This window comes from Pipistrellus kuhlii, unplaced genomic scaffold (genome assembly GCF_014108245.1).
Source record: "Pipistrellus kuhlii isolate mPipKuh1 unplaced genomic scaffold, mPipKuh1.p scaffold_m20_p_27, whole genome shotgun sequence".
NCBI lineage: Eukaryota > Metazoa > Chordata > Mammalia > Chiroptera > Vespertilionidae > Pipistrellus > Pipistrellus kuhlii.
In genome coordinates this window covers 132645-151926 of record NW_023425526.1, presented here as the reverse complement: position 1 = coordinate 151926, position 19282 = coordinate 132645, and the positions used below count along the sequence as shown (strand labels likewise).

The window sequence follows — 19282 nt, the reverse complement described above, 5'->3', positions numbered from 1 at the left end:
TCTTGGCTCTCCTGTCAGTTATCTTTCATTCCCCAGAGTGGCTTTTCCACATTTTCTCCATTTCTCTGTGACTCTAATTACAAGTAATTTTTACTCTTAGCAAATGATTCAACCTCCTGTTTCACAAGTCCCGGATTGCAAGAGGGTGTTTCTTGGGTGATGCACCCTGAAATCGGGCTCCCTCCTCTCTGGTTGTGGGTGCATCACCTGAGAACCTCAGCTGCCAAGTCACCGCAGCTTGGCAGCTCCTGGGTTGAGCATCTGCCCCCTGGTGGTCAGTGCACATCATAGCTATCGGTTGTAGCATCTGCCCTCTGGTGGTCATTGCATGTCATAGCTAACGGTCGGATAGTTAGATCAGTGTTTTTCAACCTTTTTTGGGCAAAGGCACACTTGTTTCATGAAAAAAATCACGAGGCACACCACCATTAGAAAATGTTAAAAAATTTAACTCTGTGCCTATATTGACTATATATAAAGTAATTCTCTTGAATAGGAATCAAATAAACACAAAGAAAGTATTTTATAATTACTTTATTATGAAATATTAAGTAAACAAAATAGTGAAAAATTATAAAATTCTGTCTTGTCTGCACCTACGGCACACCAGGCAACATCTCTGCCGTGGAACAGCGGTTGAAAAACGCTGAGTTAGATGGTTGCTTAGGCTTAGATAGATAGATAGATAGATAGATACCACAATTGTTATCACATTCCCCTGCTGATGACTGTTTGGAGTGTTTTCAATATCAGGCATTAGGAATAAATTGGGTTATTATAAACATTCCTGTGCAAGTCTTTTGTGAAACACTCCCCCCACCCCCATTTCTCTTGGATAAATATCCAGGAATAGAATTGTTAGATCACAGGATAGCTGCATGCTTACTTTGATAAGAAACTGCTAAATAGTTCTCTAAACAGTGCAACCAGGAACGTGTGAGAGTTCCATTTGCTTCATATTCTCACCAACATCTGATATAGCCAGTCTTTGGTTTTAGTCTTCTTAGAGAGGGTGACGTGCTATGTCATTGTGGTTTTAATTTGTATTTCTCTTATGTCTAATTATGCTCAGCACCTTTTCTTAGCTTTCCCACCATTTGTGTATCTTCTTTTTTGGCATGTTGGTTAAATATTTGACACTGGAAAACCAGTGTCGCCACTGTAAGAGGTGTCATCAGCAGGCTCTGGCATTCACCCACCATATAATAGACTAAACCCAAGACGAGACAAGCACTCAGCAGTTCAGTTCAGGCACTGGGATATCTTGAGGTGAAATAAACATTCTAACAAAATTTTGTGGAAGGGCATCCCCCCCTTTTTAAAAAAAAAATATTTTTATTGATTTCAGAGAGGAAGAGAGAGGGAGAAGAAGATAGAAACATTAATGATGAGAGAGAACCATTGATTGGCTGCCTGCCTACAGGGGACCAACTTGGCATGTGCCCTTGACCGGAGTCAAAGCTGGGACCTTTCAGTCCGCAGGTGGACACTCTATCCACTGAGCCAAACCAACTAGGGCAAGGGCTAGCCTCTCCCCAGCCATTGTTACCGAAGTGCCTGGCCATGTATTTTTTGGCAGCTCCCTCATTCTCTGGGTTTCTAAGAGGCGAGGCAAGGAGATGCTTGGCTGCTTGTGGCTATTTCTGTTGTTGCCCCTTTTCTCGCCCCACCAGGCAGGCGGCAGCGTCCCAGCATAGACCTTCTCACCCTGCCCTATGTCCTTCGCCTGGAGTGAGGCTTCACTTGTCACTTCCTGTCCTGTAAGTCAGCTCTTCATTGTTTTTCCTGGAGCCCCATGGATAAATAAACAAGCAGATAAATCAGCAAGACTCTAAGCCGTCAGGACCTGAGTGCAACCCCATTATGATAATAACTGGCATCTGAATGAAGCCTTGCAGTTTATAACATGTCTGTACATATATAATTTATCTTAATCTTCAAAACAAAGTCACGGGCATCATAATCATCTCCATTTTGCAGATGAGGCTCAGAGAGATTAAATGGACTGCTGTCACTGAGATGCTCGGTGGCAGGCGGTGCGGCACAGTAATGACTCCCCTGGTCTGTGACCACACTCAGCCCCAGACTAGGAGAACAGAAACCAGAACCTGGGTCTGGGAGTCTCCTGACAACTAGAGTTTAAAAGGAATCTTGATTTGCAATTTATTCTATTTCCCAGCCATTTACATTATTTGAGGAAATTTTGAGGCTACTCTGGACTCATGCAAAGTTAAAATGTTTTATTGGTAATGCTCATATCTCCCATGACTCACCCAGCCTGACGGCGATCTGTAACCATGTCTGAGACAAACAAGCAAGCAAACAACACCTTTCTTTTAAAAAAAATAAATGCATTTTTACTGATTTCAGAGAGGAAGGAAGAGGGAGAGAGATAGAAACATCAATAATGAGAGGATTATTGATTGGCTGCCTCCTATATGCCCCACACTGGGGATCGTGCCCACAACCTGGGCATGTGCCCTGACAGGGAATCAAACTATGATCTCCTGGTTCATAGGTCGAGGCTCAACCACTAAGCCATACTGGCTGGGTAAACAACACCTCTTTCTTATGGTTGTTAACAGTATGAAATGATTGATAACTAAAGTCTCGAACTTAAATGCCAGGTCTTCTACTATTCTACCTGCAAGAGAGGGAAGTCAGAGGGACATTCACAGGATGACTTGCACAGCTCTTGTGATTTTGATGAGAAGTAAAATGCAGTCCAAGTTTCCATGAAAAAACAGTAACGCAGACTCAAGCCCCTGTTCCACTTCCCATATTCATTCCCTCGTCTGGGTCCAGGACACGCTGAACTCCTCAGTAGATTATTGGAGCCAGAGGAGACCGTAGAGGTGGTCTGCTCTCTCCAGCTTTTTAATTCTATGGACGGAGAAGTGAGGCTCACCCTGGCGACTTGCCCGAGGTCCCTCAGCTGGGCAGTGGCAGATCTGAGACTGCGAGCTGGGTCTCCAGACGCCCAGGCCAGGTCCTTCCTGCTGCACCCTGTTTCGGTGAGACTGACCCAGACAGGTTGTGTTTGTGGAAGCTGCATACCTCTTGGCTGAAGGTCTATGGCTGAGGCTCTTTCCTTGTCAGGGATGATGGGGTCCTCACCACTAGGGCCAGGAATCACAGAAGGATTATGACTCACCAGAGGCTACCAGACAATTGCTATATTTAAAAGCCTTAGAGGCAGACAGCTGATTGGAGGGGGCAGGAGACACAGAGGACTGGTCATAGAGTTTCATTTGTACAGCAAGCATCTCTCTTGCATATGAACTGCGTTTTTATTTGGGGAACTTGGGGGACTGATGGAGATGATAGCAGGTGACAAGGTCCCCTCAAGCCCCTCCTGGCATCATCAGCAAACTCACATGCATAGTCACTCTGTACTCCTGGGAGGAGACAGAGAACCATTCAAGAATGACTTTTAGATGTAAACTAATTCCCGAGATGCTGATGTGATAGTGCCCACACTTACCTCACTGGGCCAGCAGATTGCAGTAGGTGAGAGTTAGGCTTTAGAGGGCAACAAACCAGGGTTCAGACTCGGGCCATTCCCACTGTCCCACTGGGTCGACTGCACCCGTCAATGCATGCGAGCTACCTTGTTATTGATGGGAAAGATAGAAAGGGACAAAAGCCACTGTGGGTTCAGTTGGCTCACATTCACTGGTGTTTAAAAATTATAACAGCACCTACAAACCCCAGAATGATGGAAAATATGTGTGACTGAAATTACTCATTCAGACAACAATCAATGCTTTGTATGAAAATGGATGGAATTGAACCTGTTGCAATAATTACTCTGCAGTCACTGGTCTAAATTGCTGGTATATTGGGTATAGTGAAGGGGCATGGATTGGGGGATCTTACAGACCTGGGTTCAAATCAGGCTTGGCCCTGCCCTGATAGTGCCATCTTTGGCAAGTTACTGAACTCTGAGTCTCAGCTTCCGCATCTCTAAAATAAGGGATAATGCTGAAACCAGTTTGGCTCAGTGGTAGAGCGTTGGTCTGCAGACTGAAAGGTCCCAGGTTCGATTCTGGTCAAGGGCATGTATGTTGGTTGCGGGCACATCCCCGATAGGGGGTGTGCAAGAGGCAGCTGGTTGATGTTTCTCTCTCATCAACGTTTCTAGCTCTCTATCTCTCTCCTTCCTCTCTGTAAAAAATCAATAAAATATAAAATAAGGGATAATGCTTATCTCACATGCTTGTTGGAGGATTAAGTAATATAATATCTATAGGAATGTGTGTATTCTCATAATTTGGGCAAAGCTTGATCATCTACATCAGTTTGAAACAATTACTTAAGTGGCAAAGGGCCCAGACAGTAAGACTTTTATACCAAAAGAACGTTCAGATAACCCCATTGCCTGAGAACAGCAGAGGAATACAGTATCATCACACTCAGCAGTACTTGCAATGTTTTATTATTATTTTTATTCTCTAGGACACCTATGGACAGCTCAGCCTCTTCCTAGAATCTTTCTCTAACAATTCTTTCTCCACTCTTTCTTCTCCCTGGACTGGGGTGGACCATGAGCATAGCATCAATATGATGTTGCCATTGTCACAGGTGAAAGCACATGTGTTCCTGAGAGCTACCTTGGAGCAGCTGGACCCGTGTAAAACCCTTTATAACAGGGCAATCTGTTCTGCAGACAGAAAGACAGGAGGGCAGGAGGAAATGCAAAGAGGCAGTTCAGAGAGCCACTTCGTGAGGGAATGTGCCCCTAGGAGAGGTGGTTGACTCATTGCCAGGGAGCCCGGAAAGTAGTTTGACTCAGAATCTTTTCTTTCTTTCTTTTTTTTTTAATTTTTTTAAAAATATATTTTTATTGATTTTACACAGAGAGGAATTGAGAGGGACAGAGAGTTAGAAACGTCAATGAGAGAGAAACATCGACCAGCTGCCTCTTGCACATCCTCCACTGGGGATGTGCCCGCAACCAGAATCAAACCTGGGACCTTTCAGTCCGCAGGCCGATGCTCTATCCACTGAGCCAAACCAGTTTCGGCTGACTCAGGGTCTTCATTTCCCCTGCTCTGTCTCCTGCTCAGTCTCCCTCAGACCTCTTTTCACTCAGTGGGTGGGTGGAAGGACTGTCTCATCTCAGAAATGTCTCAGCTTGTGGAAGCACCCAGGTCCCACCCCATCCTCCCCCATGGGAGATGTGCTCTGCCTATTTCAAGAACGTTCCTTGCATTTCCTGGCCCTGGGCTGCACGGTGTGCTTTAACTCTTCCTTTGGACAAAGCATGAAGGACACTCCATCCTTGAAGAAATTTTCATCCCTGGCCAAATGCCGTTTCCCATTTCCTCAGAGTTTGGGAATGAGGCTACGGCCTGACTTGGTACTGATCTCCCAAGAGCTAGCCGCTCTTGGATCTCCTTGTTGGAGGTAAAATTAGGGTAAGGCCGAGGCCAAGTTCACATATGGAGTTTATGTGATATATTGGTGTGGGGATCATATGATGATGAAATGAAGAATGAAGAGCAGGAGGCTGAGCATTTCCAGTAAACAACCAATCCAGGAATGTGAGTTGCTAGCATTTCCTGTTTAGTTATCTTTTTTAGGCTAATTATCTGTTTCTTGTTCTCAAGGTTGCTTGCTTAGCACAATTTTAGATATCCAGAAACAATCCACCAAATATAAGTTTCCAGTACAACCTGGGGGTTCTTTGGATTATTTAATTAAGCTTTAAATCCTTTTATTAAAAGGGTCACCTAAGTCCAAAGTACTATTATAATTAGGTTTAATGAGGTCAGTGGTTTAAGAGAGGGCTTTAAGCCATATATAAGGCTCCTCCAGTGATCAGTGGTACAGGATGAAGGTAGGAAGAGGCAGGTGAGTGAGTCTACATGCTGGCGTGGAGAAGTTCCTCACAGCGGTAGAGCCACACTGAAGTCCACTTGGATTGGCGCCCGTTGCTCAGTGATATGCTGGGGAATGGATTCTGGAATTGTTAAGCCTGTGCTACAGGACAAAAGCCACCGCTTTGTAAAAGATTGACATGCAGGTTGCTGTTGAATACAGAAGGCTGTAAACAGAGAGGGGACATTTCCTCTGCTGACCCAAGACGGCTGGCATTAAACCAGGTCAGTGCCAGCCTTCTCGGGTCAGCTGCCTTTTGAATAAAACTAAGAGTAGAGTCGATAGAGAAAGAAATGGAGCACAGCAACCCTGAGTCAGAATCTCTAATTCTTCTCTCAGTGGTTTCTCTGAGAATAACGTATTGGAACTAGAAAAAGGGTATTGAATTAGGAATGACTCTAAACCTTTAAAAAATCAAAGAAGTTCTATTTGAGGAACTTTCAAGTTTTAAAATTAACCAGTTTTTGTTTGTTTTCAAATTGTACCAGGTGCTGTAGGATAAGATTCACCACCATGTTATCCTCTGTCCTGTTTGGGGGACTCGTGGCCCTCATTGGTGAGTAAGTCATCAGTGACACTGAACATTGTCTGCAGGATGTCCAGGAAAACATCCAGCACGGTCATGAACTTGAGGGCAGTGCCTTCATGCAGTGGAGGAGTGAGCTCTCCTCTGGCAGCCTGGCCATTAAGCAGCTGCTTATTGTTTCAATTACAAGTGTGTCCTGCTTGCCAAGCAGGTGAAGGTGGGATCAGTGGGAATTTATCGGACAGTGCTTTGGGAAGCAAGGCACCTGGAGAGAAACTGATCAAGGCGCTGAATAAGAAATAAGAATTAAATGAGCATATATAGAAAAAGTTCACCTGGGAGGAGTTTAAGAGGAAGAGTTCACATCTAGTCAGGATATTGAAACTACCAGTAGAAAGGCTTTTTTTTAAAGTGGGGGTCGTGATAGTGAAGAATGCTTGGTGTTTAAATTGCTGGATTTAAAGTAAGGTCACAGAGGCAGAAATGCATGGAAAGTGTTTGGGATGCAGCAAGCAGGTCAGTGTAACCAGAAGAGAGATTTCCATGGGGAAGGCAGGAACTGTAGACTGGTGAGATGGTAAGGGACCGTGAAGACTTTAGCTTGAAAAAAATGAAAAGCTGTTGTAAACAATGTTCAAGTTGCCTTTAATTAATAAATTAAATTGAGAAGAAAGTGTTTCTAAAGTGCTTAACTATAAATCTAAGAAATGTTCGTGTTTAATTCTAAATATGGGAAAAAATGATGCTACTGAGAAGCAACAAAGTCCAGTTACTTATGGTCAAAGGCAGGGGAATATAGCTCTACATTTTTACTCCTTTAATTGCCAGGTGGGAGCAGAGTTATAGAGCCAGTAGACTAATTATGAGCTACCCACACCAGCTGTGCTTAACTGACAGGTGACTACCTGTATAATTAAGAAGGGCCTAAGGCATTTCGATGCTGCACAGGTAGTGCAAGCCCAATGTCATATTCCAATCACCTTAAAGCAGTGGTTCCCAAATGTCCCTATGCAGAAGAGTCTGCTGGAGATGCTGGGTAAAGTTCAGGTTCTTTGTCCTTATACCTAGATTCTAGGTCAACAGACCTACTATAGGAGCCTGAGATAGGCTTTAAAACACACACACACACACACACACACACACACACACACACACACACAACAAGGAATACTTTATTGCTGTCATCCTGGGAACCTCCAAGTGCTTTAGGAGCTCTGTTGAGGAAGAGCAAATATATATATTTCTTTTAGATCACAACAATCACAAGACTTTTATGATTTTTTTTCCTGAATCACTCAGTACTAAGATGACTTAAAAATAATATGGGTTTATTTTCATGGTCCCGACACCTGTGGGACTGGAGCAGGCACTGTGGGCAGCACTGCGTGTGGTGCCTTGTATCTGCCTCCTGAAATCCTGTTCACCATCTTCAGGGCTCAGCTTCTGGAGAAGCTGAAGGAATGCTTAGAAGGGTATGTTCCCAGGAAAATGAGAGAGGTGTGGAGTCCAGGCTGGCGACATCAAATCTTGGTCCATCTTGTTCTGGCTTCAGAGAAATAAGGCAGTTGCTAATGAGATTGGTGCCATTGTGTGCAGTTTCTGTCTCTTGAACTTTCTCATGTCAGAGCTCTTGTTCCTGGTTTTGTTTTTACTCTACAGGCACGTTGGGTTCTCATTTTCTCTGGACATGGAATCTACATCTTTGATTTTGAAGCCAAATTTGGACTCTTGACTCTGGAACCCAATCTCCTTAGCAAGTGATTCTTTGGAATCAATCCCAGGAAAAGGGTAGTTGGCAATGCCATGATGAAGATGTGTAATCAGCAGAGTGTAACTGGTACAGCACTGAACCTTCTCCACAAGGTCATCTTGGTCTTGGTTTGCTTCTAATTCCTCTTTGGATTTTTTTATTTTCTGGACTCGGTGCCTATATCTTTTATCCTCAAATCTGGATTCTAGACTCTTCAGTGTTGATTTCTAAAACATATGTTGGTTTGGTACCATATCCTGGGTAAAGTTTTTGACTGGATGCTTTGATGAGGATTTCCAATTGATCTGTGAATTGGATGCAGCTTCATCTACAATTAATTGCTATGGTGTGGTTTGGAGAGTTGTCTTGGGCCATGTTGGAAGCAAGTCTTGAAAGCTCAGCCTTCAACCAGACCAAGATATGCATTTTTAAAAATGTATCTTTATTGTTGAAAGTATTACAGATGTCCCCCTCTTTTTCCTCATTGACCCCTCCATCCTCCATGCCTTCACCACACAATTGTCTGTGTTCATGGCTTATACATATATGCATGTAAAGTTTTTGGTTCATCCTCTCCACCCACCCACCCCTGCCTTCCCTTTGAGATTCATCAGTCTGTTCCATGCTTCTATGAATTTGGACCTATTTTGTTCATTAGATTTCACATGAGTGAGATTGTGTGATAGTTGTCTTTCTCTGACTGGCTTAACATAATACTCTCCAGGTCCCTCCATGCTGCCTCAAAGGGTAAGATATCTTTTTTTAATAGCTGCATAGTATTCCATGGTGTAAATGTACCATAGTTTTTTTTTTATCCACTCATAAACTGGTGGGCATTTGGGCTGTTTCCAGATCTTGGCTATTGTAAGTTGCATAGCTATGAACATAGGGGTGCATAATTTCTTTCTGATTGGTGTTTCAGATTTCTTGAGATATATTCCTAGAAATGGGATAACTGGATCAAATGGCAGTTCCATATTCCATTATTTGAGAAAACCCCATACTGTTTTTTAAAATGGCTGCACCAATCTTCATTCTCACCATCAGTATACTAGGGTTCCACATCCTTGTCAGCACTTATCATTTGTTGATGCTAACCATTCTGTCAGGTGTGAGGTGATACCTCATTGTCATTTTAATTTGCATCTCTCTGATAATTAGTGATTTTGAGCATTCTTTTCATACATATAGATACCTCTTGGCCATCTATACGTCCACTTTGGAGAAGTGTCTATTTAGGTCCTTTACCCATTGGATTATTTGTATTCTTTTTGTTATGTTGTATGAATTCCTTATATGTTTTGGATATTTGCACCTTTCCAGATGTCAATGATACCTTACCAGATGTATCATTGACAATATGTTCTCCCATACAGTGGCTCTTTTGTCATTTTATTGATGGCTTCTTTTGCTGTGCAGAAGCTCTTTATTTTGATGTAGTCCCATTTGTTTACTTTCTCCTTTGTTTTTCTTGCCCTAGGAGATGTAGCTACAAACATATTGCTACAACAGATGTCTGAGATTTTTGCTGCTTATGGTTTCTTTTAAGATTTTTATGATTTCACGACTTACATTTAGACCTTTTATCCATTTTGAGTTTATTTTTGTTTATGGTGTAAGTTAATGGTCTAGTTTCTTTTCTTTCTTTCTTTCTTTCTTTCTTTCTTTCTTTCTTTCTTTCTTTCTTTCTTTCTTTCTTTCTTTCTTTCTTTCTTTCTTTATTTTTGCATGTCTCTGTCCAGTTTTCTCAACACTATTTATTGAAGAGACTGTCTTGACTTCATTGTGTGCCTTACCTCCTTTGTCAAATATTAATTGAGCATAATGGTTTGGATCAATCTCTGGGTTCTCTGTTCTGTCCCATTGATCTATATGCCTGTTCTTGTGCCAGCTCCAGGCCATTTTTATTACAGTGGCTTTTTAGTATAAATTGATACCTGGTATTGTGATCCCTCCAACTTTGGTCTTCTTTCTCAAGATTGCTGTGGCTACTTGAGGTCTTTTTCTGTTCCATATCAATTTTTGGAGTATTTGTTCTAAATCTGTGAAATATGCGATTCGTATTTTAATAGGGATTGCATTGAATCTATAGATTGCTTTGGGTAATATGGACATTATAATGATGTTATTTTTACCAATCCATGAACAAGGTAACAAGGACCTAAATAGACACTTGTTTATATCTTCTATCTCTTTTTTTTTCAATATTCTATAGTTTTCTGATTATAGGTGTTTTAGCTCCTTGGTTAAGTTTATTCCTAAGTGTCTTAATTTTTTTGTTGCAATGGTAAATGGGATTGTTTAGTTTCTCTTTTTTTAAAATATATTTTATTGATTTTTTACAAACACCGATGAGAGAGAAATACTGATCAGCTGCCTCCTGCACATCCTTTACTGGGGATGTGCTGGCAACCAAGATACATGCCCCCAATAGGAATTGAACCTCAGACTCTTGAGTCCGCAAGCTGATGCTCCATCCACTGAGCCAAACCAGTGAGGGCTAGTTTTTCTTTCCAAGAATTCATTATTGGCATATAAAAATGCCATTGATCCCTGGCCGGTTTGGCTCAGTGGATAAAGCATTAGCCCATGGACAGAAGGGTCTCAGGTTCATTTCTGGTCAGGGGTAGATGCCTCAGTTACAGGCTTGATTCCTGGTCCTGGCTGGGGTGTGTGGGGAGGCAGCCAATCAATGTGTCTGTCTCACATCGATGTTTCTCCCCTATCCTTCCACTGTCTTCAAAAAGTCAATGGGAAAATATCCTTGGGTGAGGATTAACAACAACAACAACAACAATAACAAAATGCTATCAATTTCTGGGTGTTGATTTTGTATCATGCTATATTGCCAAATTCATTTATGAAATCTAGTAGGTTTTTTTTTGGTGGAGTTTTTAGAGTTTTCTATGTACAATATCTGTCATCTGAAAATAATGTGAGTTTTACTTCCTCCTTTTCAATTTAGATGTCTTTTATGTTTCCTTCTCTGATCACTGTGGCTCAGACTTCCAATACTATGTTGAATAAATGGTGAAAGCAGACATCCCTATCTTGTTCCTGTTCTTAGGGAAAATGGCTTTAGTTTTTGCCCATTGAGTATGATGTGGGCTGTAGATTTGTCATATATGGTCTTTATTATGTTGAGGTATGATCCCTCTATTCTAAGGTGACCAGACGTTCCGCTTTTGGCGGGACAGTCCCGATTTTTAACAATTTGTCCCTCAGCGTTTTGAAAAGTCCCAATTTTAGCAAAAAATGCACGACAAGCAAGGAAATGGCAGGAGAACGAGAAGGGAATATATAGTTTTCGGTGGCCATGTAGCTATTTAGCCAGGATATGAGTTTAATATTATTTTGTTAATTTTATAATGTTAAACTTTAATAATAACAAATAATTGTTGAGAACTGATTATCGAGAACTGCTTATCAAAGTTCGAATTGTTGATCAGTTGTTAGAATTCGACCACCATTGTTTGGACTTAATGAACAATGGCATTTTTTGGGATTGGCAACGATGAAAACATTTTGTAACTGTCTCTCAGACGATACACATCATACTGCGTGCTAGTAAGCTAGTTAAATAAGTGATGTCATTACAAATCAGCTATTTAGATAATTTAGGTAAGTAATTTATTTATTTATTTCATAAATTTTCTTGAACTTAGCAGACAGTACTTGAATTATTTATATTTTATAGTGGCGGCAAAAAGTCTAGTGCCGGCCTTGAAAGTGACCCTTACAACTATACATAATTTTTATTTACTTATTATATTTGTAAATTGTACTTATGTTGAAATTAAAAAATATATATTACAATACTATTTTTGCGTTCTATGAAAATTTTTGTTGCTCCTTATAGACCAAATTTTTAATCAAGAAACCCCCCACTCCCCCAGTCAATGGTGTCCCGCTTTACCAATGTTAAAATCTGGTCACCTTACTCTATTCCCACTTTGCTGAAGTTTTTATCAAAGATAAGTGTTGGATTTTGTTGAATGATTTTTCTGCATCTATTGATATGATCATGTGATTTTTTTTGTTTTAATTTGTTTATGCAATAAATCACATTTATTGATTTGTGAGTATTGTACCAGCCTTTCATCTGGTTTTGGAATTTGGGGGATGCTGGCCTCATAAAAAGAGCTTGTAAGTGTTCCTTCCTCTTGGTTTTTGTTTGTTTGTTTGTTTGTTTGTTTTTGTTTTGTTTTGTTTTGTTTGTTTGTTTGTTTTGAATAGCTTGAGAAGATAGGTATTAGTTCTTCTTTGAATATTTGGTAAAACTCCCCTGTGAAACTGTCCAGACCAAGACTTTTGTTTGCTGGGAGGTTTTTGATTACTGCTTCTATTTCATCGGTTGTTATTGGCCTAGTCAGGTTTTCTGATTATTCCTGATTTAGTTTTGGAAGATAGCATTTTTCTAGGAATTTGTCCATTTCGCTCACACAATCCATCTTGTTGGCATTTAATTATTGATATTATTTTCTTATAATCCTTTGTATTTTTGTGGTGTCAGTTGTTACTTCATGGCTTTCATTTCTGATTTTATTTATTTGGGTCCTCTCTCTTTTTTTCTTTTCTTTTTTTGTAATATATATATTTTTATTTTTACAGAAAGGAAGGGAGAGAGATAGAGTTAGAAACATCGATGAAAGTCATCGATCAGCTGCCTCTTGCACACCCCCTACTGGGGATGTGCCGTCAACCAAGGTACATGCCCTTGATTGGAATCGAACCCAGGACTTTCCAGTCCCCAAGCCGACGCTCTATCCATTGAGCCAAACCGGTTTTGGCTCTCTTTGTTTCTTGATGAGTCTGGCTAAAGGTTCATCAATCTCATTTTTCTTTTCAAAGAACCAGTTCTTGGTTTCGTTGATCTTTTATATTGTATTTTTCAGTCTGACACTCAATGCACTGAGCCAAACCGGTTTCGGCCATTTTTAAATTCTTTATGCCTACATTTCTCTTTCTTTTATTATTATATCTTATTATTATTACAGTAGCCCTTTAACATTTCTTACAGGGATGGTTTGGTGATGACAAACTTTAGTCTGCACTCCCAACCCCCACACCTCAATTGTACATGTGATCTGTGTCATAGGAATTCATCCATTTAGTCACTCACATATATTTCCCATACACATTGTAGTCACAGTATATGCTACACTGAGGGTGGTGTGGAAAGCCAAGATAATGGTTCCTGCTCTCTGTATCACAGCAGAATCCGTACTGCTCAGAGAGGCTTACTGACTTTGCCAGTTCTGCTGTTTTCATGAGCTAGATAGCTTTCTTAGTGTCCAGAGTTTACTTGCTAGTTCACTGTTGGACTGTGGGTCCATTTACAATTCCTTTTTTGCCTGTATGTAGATGTGAGAGAGCAGACCATGACTGTATTTTTCTTTTTAAAAATTAAGTAGTTTTAAAAACTTAGTTTTTAGAGTTGCTTTGGTTTCCTTTTAAAATAAATATTGGTAATGATGAGTTCCATTGTTTGTGTGCCAAATTCTAAGAGTCTCTCTATACTGTCAAGTTTATCAGAACTAGGCTGATGGCCTATGGTGAATGGATTAAATCCACCTCTCTATTGAAAGCACATTTATAACACCAAGTGAAAAAACACAGTTTTTTTTTTACATCAAACATTTTAAGAAATATAATTTCCTACAGCAAATATTTATAGTCTTAAGATACAACTCAATAATCCTAGAAACTATTAGAATAAATTTTTCAACTTACAGAAAAGCTCTTTATCTCCTTTAGTAAATAGATTTGAACAGTCTCGGGTTGTAAAATATAGCAGAGGGAATATAGTAAAGAATCTTGTATGGTGTCAGAAGGGTACTAGATTTATCAGGTGATCATTTGGTACATAATATAAATATTAACCACTATGCTGTACACCTGAAACTAATATAATATTGTATATCAACTGCAATTAAAAAATAAAAAATGTTTTAAAAAAATAAACAAAACTTAAAACTAACTAAATAGAATTGGATGGAAACTCACTTCATATGACCAAAAAAAAAAAAAAGTAAAAATAGATTTAAGTTACATTTTTATGGTAATTTAAAATTTATTTCTAATCAGATCTAGATAGAAACTCAATTGCTCAGCAACATGGTATAAAAACAAATACTTTATGTTAATGGTATCCTTTTTTATTCTCTCACTAAACAAAGTCTATTGTTATCCCAATGCTCACATCCACAGAAGTATTTGTGTCAGAAGTACCTTAAAATTTATCTCAAAGTTCCAGCTTAAAATATATTCTACCTGATCTAGATTGCACCAAATGGTTTGGAAGTCTTGCACAATGTTTAGAATTGTGTTTTATTATACTTTTTAAGGTTGGAGTAGAGTGGGAAGGAGAAATCTTCCGTTTTGTCTGATGAGCCATTCTAGGTCCTGAGGAGATCCTTGGGGAGAACTAAGTCTATGGCTTTTTCTTAGGTTTAATAATGTTCATTTTAGCAACTCAAGCAATATTTTCTCACAGACTCCGTGTGAGTTATCATCCCCTTCCCCCTCTCTAGGCGCTTCTAGGGGCTCTTATCCTTTTCGTTACTCAGTGGGCCCTTACCTGCATCCCTACCTGAACCGCGGCTGCTATGGCAACATCATGACCATGGAGACTCCTGGCACTGCCTGTGATGTAACCAGGTTGATTAACTGTGGTAAGTGGAAAGCAAAGCAAACATCTGGCTTGTCCCCTTTCATCATTTTCAGATTCTTCCTTAGAAAAATAGCTCCATTTTGAAAAGGTGTAATCGTCGTTATAGTATTAATGTCGAAATTAAAAATGAGAAGAAAACAAAATTCTGACCAACCTAACATACTACTCCCCCCCCACCACCACCATTATTTCCAAACTTGTCCAGATGATTATTTCTACATACTGAAATGATTGCCTAAATCAAATATTAAGTGCTGGCTTTGTCTTTTTGTTTGCTGTTGTGTTGCTGCATGTTAGAGCAGGAACATGTTAAGCAAGCCTCTTATTCTTTGTATGTCCTCACTTTTGTAACTCTTGCAAAAGTCTTCTTTCTGTTATCTCAGTGCCAGAGCGTCAGAGCCGGAAGCAACAAGGTCAGCTAATTCTCCCTTCCCAACTTACAGATCAGAAACCGAGGCTCAGCAAAGGGGAGACTTCTGCAGGGCTTGGAGCTGAGTAGTGACAGACCAGACTCAAACTTGGGTTGACTGACTTCTAGACTAAGGATCTCCCCAATGCAGAAGTGTGGCAGGAAAGAGAAAAATGAGGGAGGGAAACAGACATGGTATCTGTCTGAGGTTGTGGACCCTTCTGTTTTTATAGAATCAAAGATCAAAACATGTCCTAGTGCCCTGGCCGATATGCTCAGTGGTTAGAGCATTGGCCTGCACCCCAAAAAGTGACAGCTCAGCTCCTACTCATGGGCATGTACCTGGGTGCAGGTTAGATCCCCACCACAGTCAGGGTGTGCAGGAGGCAACCAGTCAGTGTGTGTCTCACACTGATGTTCCTCTCCTTTCTCTCTCTCTCTCTCTCTCTCTCTCTCTCTCTCTCTCTCTCTCTCTCTCTCTCTCTCTCTCTCTCTCTCTCTCTCTCTCTCTCTTCCTTTTTCTCTCTTCCCTTCCTTCTTCCCTCCTACTCTTCTCTAAAACTCAATGGGAAAACTATCCTCAGGTAAGGATTAACAAAACAAAACAAAAAAAACACAAAGAAAACACCATATCTTAGAATGACTATCTCAAGCTGTGAGGCACAGTCATGGGGTAGACTAACTTATCAAACTCTGAAAAGAGTTCTTTCTGGATTGCAAGAGACAATTTATTTTCCATCCACTTAGGGATCCGTGGTTCTGAAATGTTTGCTGAAATGGATTTGAGGGCCTTAAAGCCTTACCAGACTCTGATCAAAGAAGTTGGGCGGAGGCATTGCGTGGACCCCGCCCTCATTGCAGCCATCATCTCCAGAGAAAGCCACGGCGGAGCTGTCCTGCAGGACGGCTGGGACCACCGGGGAGTGAAGTTCGGCCTGATGCAGGTACTTTTCGTTCGCCCCGTTTCCCCCCTCCCTGCAGAAGCTCATCCCAAACTGCACGCTGCTGGCATTATCGCGAGGCTTCAAAACACCCTGGTGCTGTAGCACAATTTGTACTGTGACTCCTGTAACACAGCTTTGGTGTTTCATTTGAGATTTATCAGTTCTTGGATAACTATAAGAAAGTATCATATCAGTTTCATAACTACAGTGTGCAGTAATATACAATGTACTTAAATTGAGAAAGTCTTATAAAGGGCATTTATACTGGGGTTCATGAAGTAGTCAATTCATCCATGTGGATTAAAACACTGTGATTAAACCCCCCATAACTCAACTTGTTCCTTCTTCATTTTTTAAAAATATATTTTTATTGATTTCAGAGAGTAAGGGAGAGGAAGAGAGAGATAGAAACATCAATGATGAGAGAGAATCTTTGATCGGCTGTCTCCTGCATGCCCCTACTGGGGATCGAGCCCACAACCCAGGCATGTGCCCTTGACCAGAATGAAGCTAGGCCCTTCAGTTCGCAGGCTGATGCATCACCCACTGAGCCAAACCGGCTAGGGCCAACTTGTTCTTTAGACAAACTGGAAGAAGATCCAAATGATCTGGATATCTGTTTTCAGGTTCAACTTTATATGGCCTGTAGAAACCCAGACTCATCCTCACAGTTAGAAACAAATTTGTATTTTGACTGCAAACATGTAGACTTCGGGAGCTAATTGTTTGAAATAACTTTTCCATTTATGTCTGTATGTATGTGTGTCTATTACAGGGCTAACGAAAACTGGGCCACGCCCACTCCTCCCAAATCTTACTTTGCTTCTCTGACTGTTTCTGTGAAAGAAAGCACTGCAGAGTTGAGTACGTGGGGGGAAAGGACAGGGAAGGCCAGTGAACTTGAGCAGAAAAGGGAGAACCCAGGAACAGCAGAAAAACGTGTTTCTTCATTCAAATGCTCTCACTGCTATTTGAATTTTCTAGCTTGATAAAAAAATGTATTACCCTGTGGGCACCTGGGACAGCAAAGAGCACCTTCTGCAGGCTGTTGGGATTCTGACAGACAGAATTAAGGCAATCCAGAGGAAATTCCCCATGTGGAGTGTGGACCAACACCTCAAAGGTAGGCCAGATTGTGGTGCGTTGTTTAAAAGAGCTGAGTGAGGCCCCTGCAGACCAGATGTATGGTGGCCGCGCAGGGCGTGCCCAGCGGTCACGTGGCCTGGGAGGAGCTGTGGAAAGAGCTCTCGGAACGCCTGCGTTACTGGCGGTCTTCCTTCCCCGCTTTCCTTCCCTCCTGCCAGATGTTGGGGCTCTGATTAGACCTCCGTTGGCTATGGAGCCATTGAGTGATGCGTTGAAAGTGAATGCAGTAGTTTAAAAGAGCATGTCTGCCTTTGTCTGGTAGGTTTCTTTCCTGATGCAAGAATTAACCAATTTCTGAATTGTCTGAACAAAATTTTACTCCGTGAGCTTTCCCAGTGACACCAGGGCTTTAGGTACCATGCGTTGTCCAAGTGGAGATCCGTGCCTGGCTGGTCACAGACCATGCCCCAGGCGGAAGTCACTAGTTTCCACTAGAAATTTGCTCTTTTTCCCCACCCTTTCTGTCTCTGTGAAAGACACCATCATATATCCAGTCATCTCCAGTATTTTCTGAGGCTCTCTGGTTCCTTCTCTCTTCACATCCAGCCATACCAATTCAAAAGTCTATCTCCTATGTACGCATGGTGTGTACCTACCAGTACTTCTCTCCTCCCACAGATGGTGGCCTAATTTAGAATAAACAGTTCTATTTTCAATTTCAAGGTCCTTGAAGGCAGGGATCAGAGGCCTTTTTCTCTGGATGTAAGAATGGAGCACACTTATAATAAACACATAAATAACTATTAAAGGTTATAGGTTTAATATACGTGTGCACAGACATGAATATTATACACATACCCTTACCAGGAAATGATTATCTCTGGGTAGCATTGTGCACTCTGGGTAGCAGGGTGGCACTCATCCTGGCACATAGTAGGTGCTTAAAAGTGTTTGTTGAATGAATAAATGAGTGGATTATTAAATGACTGAGAGAATATAATGAGCATTCTCAGACTGAAGATTTGCCAGGAATCTAGTCTTGGAGACCTGAACTACATAAGCAAATCTGACTTTTTAAGCAAGAAAAATAAAAGTATTTTAAGAAGAGATAGAAGGAAAGCTACTTGGGTTTTCCCCTTTAGGAGGGGAGGGAGGGAAGGACCATGAGGGTCTGGGAATGCCTGCTTTGGAAGATTTGCCTGGAGGGCTGACATCCTGGGAATGGTCATATCTTATTTTGATGAAAGATAATATTTCAATCTGAACCTCTGTGTTTCATTTCAGGTGGTATCTTGGCCTTTAAGTCAGGAATCGAAGCTGTTGCCACCCCCATGGACATAGAGACTGACCTGGTCAATGATATTCTTGCCCGAGCTCAGTTCTATAGGAGACACGGCTTCTAGGCAAAGCACTGCACATGGGCCAGGCTGGCAGTGCTCAGTGCCCCCTTCACAGGGTTTGCTACGATGTGTTGTGCCAACATTGGCAGAGGAATGGTTGCAACTACGACAGCAACTTCACTTCACAATTTTAAAATACAAATAAGCATTAAAGAAATAAAACCTGCCCAGTTCTCAACGTGGTTCCTATGAAATGTGCCTAGCCACATTCATCACTGTTTGCAGTAAAAGCGAACATCTTGGTAAGTGATGTCTATCTATTTCAGAGGGGCCTCATTTGAGCCCATGATGTCAATGCCCACCGACACTCTGCTGACAGAACTGCTAACAGAAGGGAGTCTGACCTGCGCCTTTGTCCTTTTCCCAGTATCAGCCTGAGCCACTAGGGCAGTGTTTTTCAACCTTTTTTGGGCAAAGGCACACTTGTTTCATGAAAAAAATCACAAGGCACACCACCATTAGAAAATGTTAAAAAATTTAACTCTGTGCCTATATTGACTATATATGAAGTAATTCTCTTGAATAGGAATCAAATAAACACAAAGAAAGTATTTTATAATTACTTTATTATGAAATATTAAGTAAACAAAATAGTGAAAAATTATAAAATT

General features: G+C 41.0%; 1 protein-coding gene across 1 annotated transcript; it reads left to right on the top strand.

Moving 5' to 3' along the window:
- Positions 1-6396: 6396 nt before the first annotated feature.
- On the top strand, positions 6397-18831 carry LYG2 (lysozyme g2). The gene is made up of 5 exons (XM_036454080.2): positions 6397-6439; positions 14693-14833; positions 15989-16185; positions 17170-17308; positions 18556-18831. The coding sequence occupies exons 1-5, from the start codon at positions 6397-6399 to the stop codon at positions 18672-18674; spliced, it is 639 nt and encodes a 212-aa protein (XP_036309973.1). The 3' UTR covers positions 18675-18831.
- Positions 18832-19282: the final 451 nt, after the last annotated feature.

Coding starts and splice junctions, on each gene's coding strand:
- LYG2 (XM_036454080.2), top strand. CDS start 6,397: ATGTTATCCTCTGTCCTGTTTGGGGGACTCGTGGCCCTCATTG. Junction 6,440..14,692: donor GGGACTCGTGGCCCTCATTG/GTGAGTAAGTCA, acceptor CCCCCTCTCTAG/GCGCTTCTAGGGGCTCTTAT. Junction 14,834..15,988: donor AACCAGGTTGATTAACTGTG/GTAAGTGGAAAG, acceptor CCATCCACTTAG/GGATCCGTGGTTCTGAAATG.